Consider the following 12,648-nt stretch of genomic DNA (forward strand, 5'->3'; position numbering starts at 1 on the left):
CCCCTCTCACCAAATCTTTCTGTTTACAGAGGGAGAAAAGCAGGAAATGAGACATCTTAAATGCTAAGTATAAAGCATTAATCTACCTAATATTTTCACTGTCTGTCTGCCAAGCCTCTTACTGCCATTTCAAAATCAAATCGAGATGCTTTTATAGTTGTAGAGATTAGATTTGGTATGAAGTACTTGTTTTGAAAAGATCTGTAATACCACGTGATGGTTTGAGTTTGCTCTGAAGTTCATTCTGAAAAGAATATTTTGGATGTTGGGCATTATCTTCAGCTTATTCTAGGTTAATTGAAGGGTCATTGATATAAGTGATAAAAATAAAACCATATAAAAGTTAATTCCTATTACAAAACCAACAATGACAATTGTTCTTTATCTCATTAGTGGTAGAGTAGCAAGTTAGAACAAATGACAGTCTTTCTACCAGTGGCAATTGGGGCAATCCAAGTTTTCACAGTTGGATGATAGACAAAGGTGTAAGTCTATTAGGTCTAAAATATTTGATTTCTTATAAAATCAAGGTCTTATGAAGCTGTAGGATGTAGGCAGTTAGGGTGTAATATGTAATATGTAATATGGCCATATATGTCTTATAATAAAATCCTTTCTCTGTATTTTAGTCATTTAAAAGACCTTTAGAAAAAGTATGGTTCTTAGACAAATTTTAAATGGAATAAATTTTATTAAAGTCACTGTAATAATTACTGTGACTAAACATAAATATAGTATAGCACATATTTTTGTAATTTCCACAATCAAATATCATAGTCATGCTTTAGATTGAGTTCTGAATTTTCATATATGTTATTTAAACCCTTTGTTTAAGAAATTTGGGGAAATTATTTATATCAGGGCATTTGATTTTCACCTTAAAATGTGGTATATCTCACAGTTTGGCCATAGACAGCACTGAAGTACTCACTATGTCAGGAACATTAACTCTTGGGTGCTTTCAAGTCAATGCTAAATACATCCAAGGTGAACTTGGTAAATAACCCTGAAAATGCTCTAGAATTTGCACCAAGGGATCTAAAGAATGGGATTATAATTCAAAAATGTCACTATTTCCCTCCTTAGGAAGTTTGCAGGTGAGGTACAAGCTGGACAGACATCGGAATGCAGATGCTTTCAACTTTGACCTTAGAAACTTAGCAGACGGTCACTTTCACCAGCTGATGATTAACAGAGAAGAAGCAGTAGTCTCTGTAGAGGTGAGGTAGCAATGCTGAAGAAAGAAATAACTTCTAGGAGGCTATAAGAATGATTAATAAAAGATCAAGAAATCAATAATGAACATTAATAGAAAGCAATCCATTTTACGTTCTCCATAAGTGAAAGCCAAATGTAGCCTAGGTGTGGGGGCAGGGAAAGGGTGTTTATTTTGTCTTGTTTGCTTGTTTGCCAGTCACTCTCTCAAACTGGCTACACTTTGGCCCTTTGAAATGTCAAACTGTTCTTAGTTGGTCCAATACAGAAATGCCTAGTTTATCATGGTGAATACAGGTTGAAGTTTTCACTACTGTTTCAATGGTAACATGCCCTGTGTGGCTATAAAAGAACGTATACCAAAACAATTTAAACACAGGAAACTCACAAAAAAAAAATGGGAATAAATGAGGAGTATAAATAAAACTAGAGTAAGCTAATTTTCTCTGGCATTTGAAAGAAAATATATTTTAAGTCTTTCTATTCATAAAACTCTGGCTTTTAACTGCATATGCCATGTTCTCCAGACAATGAGTTTTGAAGTAAGAAACAAATGGTTCTGTGGCTGGAGAGAGTGCTTATCGGTTAAAAGCACACCCTGCTCCTGGAAAAAGACCCAAGTTTCACTCTCAGCACTTTTGCCAGAAAGCACAGACTGTCTGTAACTCCAGCTCCAAGGGATATGATGCTGTCTTCTGGTCTCCACAGGCACTGAACTCTATGGTATACACACACACCTAAATAAAAATAAAATAAAGATAAAACAACTGATTCCATCATTTTTGGGATTCTGCCAGTTACAGACCCATTATGAAGAAAAGTATGGTAGGGAAAGGACCAGAGTCTGGGAGGGTGTGCCAGCTTATAAAATAGCCTTCCCCTCCTGTTAAAGGGGAATTTTTAAAAGCTTCCTTACAGCACATCATATCTCTCTCTCTCTCTCTCTCTCTCTCTCTCTCTCTCCTCTCCTCTCCTCTCCCTCCCCTCCCTCCTCCCTCCCTCCCTCCCTCCCTCCCTCCTCCTTCTTTCCCATCCTCCCTCCCTCTTCTATTCACTTCCTGTGGCATATTTCATAGGTTAACCAGAGTACAAAGAGACAAGTCATCTTGTCCTCAGGGACTAATTCAATGCTGTCAAATCGCTCACGTTGGGAAAGGTTTTAGGTAAGTGGGAGAAAGAGCTTTTCCTGAAAAAACATCACATCGTAAGTGTCATGTCACAGAGTCTGGGTGCATTCATTATGCTGAAAGAGGCTCTTTGTCTTATTTTAATAATTATTTCACACTGAGTGGCAATCAAGATACAGACTGTACTCATGTTGAATGCATGTACGATCGTGGGTAAGTGCCTTCTGGCAGATGAGCAGAGTCATCCCTTGAAGATCCCCACTTAGCTGTCATGGTTATGCATAATGAGGCTGACACTTCCTGAAAAGTGAAAACACCAGAACAGACAGTTTCAGCATCAACTCCAGGGACCTCTGCTGAGATTTGGTCTTTTCGCTCTACTAAATACTGGTTGCTCCCAGAGACCACACATATACCCAGGCTGTGTGACCTTGCCCCCAAATTACCCCTGATCGATGCATAAAGATACCAGCAGCCAATAACTGGGCAGAGGATACATAGGTGAGGTTTAGGGTTCCCAGGCTTGGCATAGGAGGAGAACCACAAGGTGGGAATAAAGAAAGTAGAGAGAGAAGTCGTCGTGGGGTAAGAATCTTAAAATAACAGCCATGTGGGTTGGCTAATTAGAATTAAGAGCAGCCCAGACTAAACATGGCAAATTATATAACGGGATTATTGGCTGGGAAATAGACATAATAGCATAGAGGATAGATATGTGCTTAGCTCTTGTGCTGATTAAGGTTCATTATAAATATAAAGGTTGTGTGTCTTTTATCTGGGAACTAAATGGTCAAAAGTGGGGTAAAAGCCCCAGACTGAGATTAAATATTTTCTACAAAAGGCCTCCATCAAGTAATAAAATTACCTGTAAGCTGAAGTTGAGAAAGAAATAATCAATTTCCCCCAACAAGCAAATACAGAATGGGCTCCATGCAAATCTGTTTGTTCAGATGTCATTGATGACTTTAAATCACACGCATAACTGTCTATTATATGGAAAGAAGATGTAGTAGTTGGTTATGGCACAGACATAGAAACATTTTAAACCCAGTTTAACTTTAAATTTGATATAATGATAGCCAAGGAATGGAATCCTTCTGTAAAAAAATACCCCTATTTCAAACTGTTCATAGCAGCACATATCTACAATCCCAGCACTACAATTCTGAGTTCAGTTCCCAGCACCCATGTTCGGATGATCATAGTTGCCCATAATTCCAGCTCTAGGACATGAACATTTTCTGGCTTCTGGTTAATTTTGTGTCAACTTGACACAAGTTACCTTGGAAGAGGAACCTCAGTGGAGAAGATGCTTCCATCAGATTTCCTGCGGGCAAGTCTGTGGAGCATTTTCTAGATTATTAATTGATAAAGGAGGACCCAGCCCACTTGGGGCAATGCTACCCCTGGACAAGTGGTCCTGAGTGGTAAAAGAAAGCAAACTGAGCAACACTTGAGGAGCAAGCCAGTAAGCAGCACTCCTCCATGTCTTCTACTTCATTCAGTTCCTGCCTCCAGATTCCTAACTTGATTCCTTCTGTGCTAAGTCCTATAATGAGCCGTGATATAGATGTAGAAAATGAAATAAATCTTGGATTCCCCCAAGTTGTTTTTGGTCATGGTGTTTTATCAAAGCAGTAGAAACACTAACACACATACACACACACACACACACACACACACACACACACACACACACACACACACAAAGTATATCTGAAAAAATTTGGGCCCAGGATTAATGGCATGTGCCTCAGTTCTTGAAAAGTAGGTCAGGAGGCTAACAAGTAGCTATCCTACTGCTATAATGAAACCAAAACAGAAACAAAAAAAATTTTTTTAAACAAAAATTAAGCAAGGAAGCATATACTTGATGGAAATGACTCCTCCTAAATTTTGAATAGTTAGCTTTTCTAATTTGTTAATAGAAATAATAATCAGAGAGCAATAAAGCAGTTCATATTTTAGACAACTATTTTAGTATGAATTCTGCTCTATGTATTTTGCCACTTCTAAATCTCTTAATAAATATAGCAAGATTATACATTTTTAGGCTTATTTTTTCATGTTTCTTATTGGATATGTTTTTATTTACACTTCAAATGTTATCCCCTTTCCTGGTTTCCCGAACATAAACCCCCTATCGCATCCCCGCTCCCCGTTCTTCCACGAGGGCATTCCCCCATGCTTTCCGCCTTGCCGCCCTTATAGTCCCCTACACTGGGGGGTCCAGCTTTGGCAGGACCAAGGGCTTCTCCTCCCATTGGTGCCCAACAAGACCATCCTCTGCTACATAGGCAGCTGGAGTCATGTGTACTCTTTGGATCGTGGTTTAGTCCCTGGGAGCTCTGGTTGGTTGGTATTGTTGTTCTTATGGGGTTGCAAACCCCTTCAGCTCCTTCAATCCTTTTTCTAAGTCCGCCAATGGTGAACCTGTTCTCAGTTCAATAGTTGGCTGCTAGCATTCGCCTCTGTATTTGTTATGTTATGACAGAGCCTCTCTGGAGACAGCTATATTAGGCTGTCAGCATGCACTTCGTGGCATCAGCAATATTGTCTGGGTTTGGTGGCTGTAAGTATATGGGCTGGATCCCCAGGTGGGGCAGGCTTGGAATGGCTATTCCTTCAGTCTCTGCTACAAACTTTGTCTCCATATCCCCTCCTATGAATATTTTTGTTCCCCCTTCTAAGGTCTGAAGCATCCACAGTTTGGTCTTCCTTCTTGAACTTCATGTGGTCTGTGGATTGTATCTTGGGTAGTCTGAGCTTTTGGACTAATACCCACTTATCAGTGAGTGCATACCATGTGTGTTCTTTTGTGATTGGGTTACCTCACTTAGGATGATATTTTCTAGTTCATTCCATTTGCCTAAGAATTTCATGAAGTCATTGTTTTTGATAGCTGAGTAGTACTCCATTGTGTAGATGTACCACATTTTCTGTATCCATTCCTCTGTTGAAGGACATCTGGGTTCTTTCCAGCTTCTGGCTACTATAAATAAGGCTGCTATGAACATAGTGGAGCATCTTATGGGTATATTCCCAGGATGGGTATAGCTGGGTCCTCAGGTAGCACTATGTCCAATTTTCAGAGGAACCTCCAGACTGATTTCCAGAGTGGCTGTACCAGTTTGCAATCTCACTAACAATGGAGGAGTGTTCCTCTTTCTCCACATCCTCTCCAGCATCTGTTGTCACTTGAGTTTTTATCTTAGCCATTCTTACTGAAGTGAAGTAGAATCCCAGGGTTGTTCTGATTTGCATTCCCTGATGACTAAGGATGTTGAACATTTCTTTAAGTACTTCTCAGCCATTCAATTTTCCTCAGCTGAGAATTCTTTGTTTAGCTCTGTACCCCATTTTTAATAGGGTTATTTGATTCTCTGCAGTTTAACTTCTTGATTTCTTTGTATATATTGAATATTAGTTCTCTATCGATGTAGGATTGGTAAAGATCTTTTCCAATCTATGGGTTGCCGTTTATCCTATTGACAGTGTCCTTTGCCTTGCAGAATCTTTGCAATTTTATGAGGTCCCTTTTGTCCATTTTTGATCTTAGAGCATAAGCCATTGTTGTTCTGTTCAGGAAATTTCCCCCAGTGCCCATGTGTTTGAGGCTCTTCCCCACTTTTTCATCTATTAGTTTGAGTGTATCTGGTTTGATGTGGAGGTCCTTGATCCACTTGGACTTGACCTTTGTACAGGCCATAAGAATGGATCAATTTGCATTCTTTTACATGCTGACCTCCAGTTGAACCAGCACCATTTGCTGAAAATACTATTCTTTTTCCATTGGATGGTTTTAGCTCCTTTGTGACCATAGGTGTGTGGGTTCATTTCTGGATCTTCAATTCTATTCCATTGGTCAGCCTGCCTGCCTTTGTACCAATATCATACCGTTTTGGGTTTTTACTGTTTTTTAATAACTATCACTCTGTAATACAGCTTGAGGTTAATGATGGTGATTCCCCAGAAGTTATTTTATTGTTGAGGATAGTTTTCACTATCCTGTTTTTTTTTTTTTTTTTTTTTGTTATTCCAGATAAATTTGCAAATTGCTCCTTCTAACTCAATTCTAACTGAGTTGGAATTTTGATGGGCATTACATTGAATCTGTAGATTGCTTTTGGCAAGATGGTCATTTTTACAATATAAATCCTGCCAATCTGTGAGCATGGGAGATCTTTCCATCTTCTGATATCTTCAATTTCTTTCTCCAGAGACTTGAAGTTCTTGTCATACAAATCTTTCACTTGCTTGGTTGGAGTCACACTAAGGTATTTTATATTATTTGGGACTATTATGAAGGGTGTGGTTTCCCTAATTTCTTTCTCAGCCTGTTTATCCTTTGAGTAGAGGAAGGCTACTGATTTTATTTGAGTTAATTTTATATCCAGCCACTTTGCTGAAGTTGTTTATCAGGTTTAGTAGTTCTCTGGTAGAACTTTTGGGGTCATATAAGTATATTATCATATCATCTGCAAATAGTAATGTTTTGACTTCTTCCTTTCCAGTTTGTATTCCTTCGACCTCCTTTTGCTGTCTGATTGCTCTCAATAGGGCTTCGAGTACTATAGGTAGGGAGAGAGTGGGCAGCCTTGTCTAGTCCCTGATTTTAGTGGGATTGTTTCAAGTTTCTCTCCATTTAGTTTGATGTTGGCTACTGGTTTGCTGTATATTGTTTTACTATGTTTAGGTATGGGCCTTGAATTCCTGATATTTCCAAGACTTTTAACATAAAAGTGTGTTGAATTTTGTCAAATGCTTTCTTAGTATCTAATGAGATGATCATGTGTTTTTTTTCTTTGAGTTTGTTTCTATAGTGGATTACATTGATGGATTTCTGTATATTGAACCATCCCTGCATCCCTGGGATGAAGTCTACTTAATCATGATGGATGATCATTTTGATGTGTTCTTGGATTTGGTGTGGGAGAAATTTATTGAGTATTTTTGTGTTGATATTTATAGGGGAAATTGTTCTGAAGTTCTTTTTTTGTTGTTGTTGTTGGGTCTTTGTGTGGTTTAGGTATAAGCATAATTGTGGCTTTACAGAAGGAATTGAGTAGTGTTCCTTCTGTTTCTATTTTGTTGATTTGGATACTCTCTCTGTCCCCTATATTTTTACATTAAAACTTATAGTTCAAAGTGTTTTTGTTCCTTTAACTTACAATAAGATAGATCAATAACTTGATAAAGTGCTCTCCAGTCTTGTATTTCTTGGTTTACTACATATAAACTTTCAGAGACCTCTATCATCTTTATAAGATTGGATTCAAGGTCATTTTTTCTTGCATTTTGGTTGTGTTAGGATATCCAGGGCTTGCTGTAGTGGAGTGGCTATGCTTCAAAGGTGTCAATATTGCCCTGACTCTTGTTCATTGTGTCCCTTTGAGGACCTTTAGCCATCTGGATGGTTTTGCTCCCTGAATGTTCTTGTTGTAGTAGGTATTGGGAGGGAGGGGGGAGAACCTCGATGGTCCTGGTGTTGCAGGCCTCTGCTGGGTAACTTTGCACTGCATGGTTCAGGACCTGCAGTTTTGTATGGTTCAGGAGCCTCAGGTCTGACAAACATGGGTGGACAGATGGCAATAGAATGTACATTCCCCTGTGATGGCTTGATACTTGATAAAAACTTGCAGAGACACTAGAAAACAGTCTGTCATTCCCATATCACAGGCAAAACCACATAATAAATCTTTAGAATTCAGTGAGATATGAGATTTTACATTTTTAAAGGAAGATAACGGGCTAAATATATGAGTTAGCCTTTCTTTATCTTACCTTAAAGTAAGTCACCTAGACTAAATTATTTGTAGACATGCCTTTAACAGAAAACTGAGACTTTCCTAAAGTGACCCACTACCTGGGAGCCAGTGAGGATCATTTGTGGTGTGATATCTTTACATGCTGGAAACTTTCTGTGATGAGAAATGTGTCCTGCCTCTTTCTTGCCCTGTGACATCTTCTTTGGATACATCTGCTTTTTATAGGGATTGAATTTTTTATTTCACTTAATTTTACTTGATTTGACTCACAATGGCTCCAGGTATCCAACTGATTGCACCATGTGTGAGATTTTCCATTTTCTTACTTCTCTAGTTATTTATTTTAATTCAATTATGTGGTACCTTGTCAGGACCTATTATACATGACAGTGGTCTTGGAAGACAGCCCTACCTAAATTACATTTTATCTATTTTCTCAAATGCTGATCTTTCAAATTCAATGATTAGAGATCTATTTCTCTGGCACAAAGTCTCTACTTACCCTAAGAATATTAAGAGAAAACATAATAAGATATCTATGCAAAGGTGAAAGTATTCAAGGGCATGTTTCAAAGCAGAAAGGGAGTACTGGAAGGGATCTAGATGCAGGACCATAAACTGAGTGAGCAGAGTAGAGAAGCCAGGAAGGTCTGCTTTTCAGTTATAGTCACTACACTAAATGTAAATGGATTAAATTGTCATAACAGAGTTTAAAAATAGTCACCTAGACTAAATTATTTGTAGAAACACCTTTAACAGAAAACTGAGACTTTCCTAAAGCAACCCACTACCTGGAAGCCAGTGAGGATCATTTAAATGTTCTTGCAATATTGAAAAAGAAGTGCTGTGTCAAAAACTAACAAGTAAAAGCTACAAAATGCTGTTAGACAAGATAGCTTAATACTAGACCAACTTAATAAGTCAAGACAGTACATTGCCTGATGATAAAAGGTACAGTTAGTGGTTGAAGAAAGGGCTCAACAGTTAAGGGCATGCACTGAACTTGAACTTGAGTTCAGTTTCTTGCACCTATTTCTGTGGCTCACAACTACCTGTAACTACAGATCTAGTGCATCTGATGCCCTCTTCTGGCCTCCGTATGCACTTTTGGGTATACACACACACACACACACACACACACACACACACACACACACACACACTAACACACATTAACACACACATACCCACACAAACTTTTTTGCCTCTTTAAAAAAATATAATTAATTAAGAAAATATAAATGTCACGACTCTGTATATATCATTCCAAATAGCAATTAATTAGCTGGTCATGGTAGTGTGTGCCTTTAATAACAGCATTTGGGAAACAGAAGCAGGTAGGTCTCTATGAGTTCAAGAACCGTAAAGGCTATTACATAGTAAGACCTAACCTCCAACAAACAAACAACAAATAACAACGAGAAGAAGAAACAACTAAATAATATGAGCAAAACAATGAACTAGTATTTCCAGAGCGGAGTCCTCATTTCCTGGAGTCAATTTATAGTAAATGGTCAAATCATTGGCCATGAGTTCCATTAAAAGTGCATTTGAACAGAGTATGTCAACCTCAGCTCCATTACCAAGCTCCACACAATGGAAGAAGAGAACTGATTTCTGAAAGCTGTCTTCTGACTTCCACATCATGCACTTGCCACAAAAATGAATAAATAAATGTAATTAAAAAACTAGCTGTGTTTTAATGAGCTGGTTTAGAAATTAAATGAACTAAGGTGATTAATTTCAAGCTTGGTGTGGTAGTACACAGTTATAATCCACTGCAGTTGATAGCAAAGTTCAAGGTCATCACTCTATGGAGCTCATTGCAAAGCCAGCTTTACCTCTGGAAGCCACCATGGTTAAAAAGCTGCCTCGGGTGAGCATGATCAAGCAAAAGAAGGCTGCACTTTCCAGGAGCTGGTGGCCAAGAGGAGGCTTGCTCCAGTTCTGCCCCTGATCCTGACCGTGTCCCCCCTCTTCTGCCTACAGAACCCCTGGATGTTGACCCTGAAACACAGCAGGCAGCTGCTCAGGGCTTCACAGGCTGCCTCTCTTCTGTGCAATTTGGCTTGGAAGTCCCACTGAAGGCTGCACTGAATCAGGACCTGGCCAAAGTCACTATTCAAGGTGGTGTGGCTGCTGCAGCTCATTGTGCAGAGGGTCCTGGCTCTGCAGTGCGGAAACTGTCTCCAGGGCCCTCTATGGGTGCAGGTATGTGTAGTCCCTTATGTCTCCAGCCTTCCTATACACACACACACACACACACACACACACACACACACACACACACACACACACACACACACTGCAATCTACTCCTCCTGGCAGTGTTTAAAAGTCCTCTGCTTCTCTCCCCATTTCTTCTGCAGGTCACTCTGGATCTGTAGAAGATAGACAGCCCCTTCCTAACACAGACAGGAGTGACCCTGGGGTCATTGGAGGTAAAAAAAAAAGACTTAAGTCAATCTGATCTTTGACAGCGAGTTAAGTAGTGCAATAGAAAATGAATCAACATTCCATAGTGATGTCAACAAGTTATGTTTGAACATGTGGGTTTTTCTTGAGTTACTGTTTATGAATTACCTTCTCTAGACACTCTTGGTGTAATATTGGTAATTCTAAGAGAACAGTTACAAAATAAAGCTCCTAACATGAAAGTAACTGTGCTGGCAGAGCTACAATAAATTAAGTCATTGCTTGTGGTTTAGTGTACTACCTGTGGATTATAACTGAAAGTTAATGCAGATAATCCTGAGGTCTCCCACTCAGTTACCCTGATTTCCTGCTGGTTCCATGTATAGCTAGATCTGAGAGCCACTGCTATTCCTGGGATTTCAGGGTTTTGGAGCATTTATACCTGACTGTCAAATATGCACATAAATGTAATAAATGTCCCTATAATAGTTTTTGGTAATAAAGGTTGTCTATTGTTATACTACCATCTCAAAAGTGTAGTATCATAGAAGGTATTTAAAACTATTTCATAGATTGGTGAAAGGTCTCAGTAGATAAAGCATTTACTATGTAAGCATGAGGATCTGAGTTCCCCTTTCCAGAACCTACCTAAAAGACAGACTCAGTAGCGTGTGTCCATAATCCTTACACTCCTAAAAGAAGCTGAGACAGAAGAGTACAAGGGCCAGCTAGCCTGACATACACAGCAATGTGCAATGAGAAACCCCATTTTGGAAAAGGTAGAAGATGAGGAATGACACTCAAGATTGTCCTTTTAAACATGTACACTATGGTACAAACACATTTGTACAATACACACACACACACACACACACAGGCACATGCACACGCACATCAATAAAATGCACCTATTTAATTAGACTAACTAACATTTATTCTACTTTAGTGTTAAGCACTAGATACTTTTAAATTAAAACTTCTCTCCAGTTTACTGAAGAACTTAAAACTTGAGTGTGTTTCTTCTTTTAGATCGAAGAGCATTTGCTCAAATACAATCATACTTAGGGAAGAAGTCCAACAAGTCTGTCTCAAAGTAGTAATACCTGAGAATGGCATCAGATTGTTATAGAGATATATGCCCTTAAATTCCTGGGGTTTGGAGCTCCAATATTAGGCACAGTGTTGATTCTGTTCAACCTCACCTACTGATCAATTCATTCTGTCAGCCACACCTCTACTCAGGCCTCAGTATTCTAATTTGTGTTTTTCCTTTTCTCTCTCTCCAGGAATAACAGCAGTTGTGATATTTATTTTGCTCTGTGCGTCCGCCATAGCCATACGGGTTCATCAACAGAGAAGATTACACCAAAAAAATGAGTCAACAGTCTCAAAAACTGAAGAGTGCTAGAACTGCTCTCAAAAGTGAAATAGGAGTTCAAACAGAAGCAGACTTCTTAGGTGACTATGGCTGGCCTGCCTCTTGGCAATCCCAATCTTCCTGTGCTAGAGAGTGCCCAGGGCCTGCTTACAGAGGACTAACACTCTCAGTCTCCAGGAGGCTGGCTACTTTCCTCAGCCAAACTCTCCCTCCTAGCAATTCACTAGCAAGGGAATGGGGTCATTAATCATGGTGGAGTAGTTTCCCCAGGTGGAATGCTCTTTTCTAAATAGGGCCTTGATTTGTGTAACAGTTATGGATTTTTAGCTGAGAAACTAAGTAGACATCAAGCTATGGTCCTGCTTAGAAAATGGGACAGAACTTTCATTCAGATAAAGTTAAACAGTTGTTTGGTTGGTTTTGGTTATTGTTGTTGTTGTTGTTGTTATTGTTGTTACTTGAAAGCTTATCTGGGATCTCTTTGTTGCTCTTCTGCCAACATGTATAAATTAGAGCTATTTAGCCTGCATCTCCATGGTCCTGGAATGCAGGGTCAAGTGCCCGGTAAAAAAAAAAAAGAAAAAGAAAAAGAAACAACCAACTTTCCTGTTTGCTGGCCAATACAAAGAGAGGCCTGAAAATATTTTTTGTGCATTGCTTTTTTTCTAGTTGACCGTTTCTAATCATTTTGATAAATTTCAAAGTTGAAACTGGTCTTGAATGTTATGAAATTTTAATGTTGGTT

General features: G+C 39.0%; 1 protein-coding gene across 1 annotated transcript in view; it reads left to right on the forward strand.

Annotated features, from left to right (window-relative positions):
* LOC116883275 (contactin-associated protein-like 3) overlaps nt 1-12,320 on the forward strand; it is a 164,739-nt gene extending 152,419 nt beyond the window's left edge. Inside the window, 6 exon segments of the mRNA XM_032884263.1 lie at nt 1,087-1,220; nt 2,292-2,334; nt 2,337-2,378; nt 10,100-10,321; nt 10,480-10,551; nt 11,812-12,320. Coding sequence (XP_032740154.1) covers nt 1,087-1,220; nt 2,292-2,334; nt 2,337-2,378; nt 10,100-10,321; nt 10,480-10,551; nt 11,812-11,933 — 635 coding nt within the window. The 3' untranslated portion in view covers nt 11,934-12,320.
* The last annotated feature ends 328 nt before the right edge of the window (nt 12,321-12,648 follow it).

The sequence above is a fragment of the Rattus rattus genome, chromosome 14 (assembly GCF_011064425.1).
Source record: "Rattus rattus isolate New Zealand chromosome 14, Rrattus_CSIRO_v1, whole genome shotgun sequence".
Taxonomy (NCBI): Eukaryota; Metazoa; Chordata; class Mammalia; order Rodentia; family Muridae; genus Rattus; species Rattus rattus.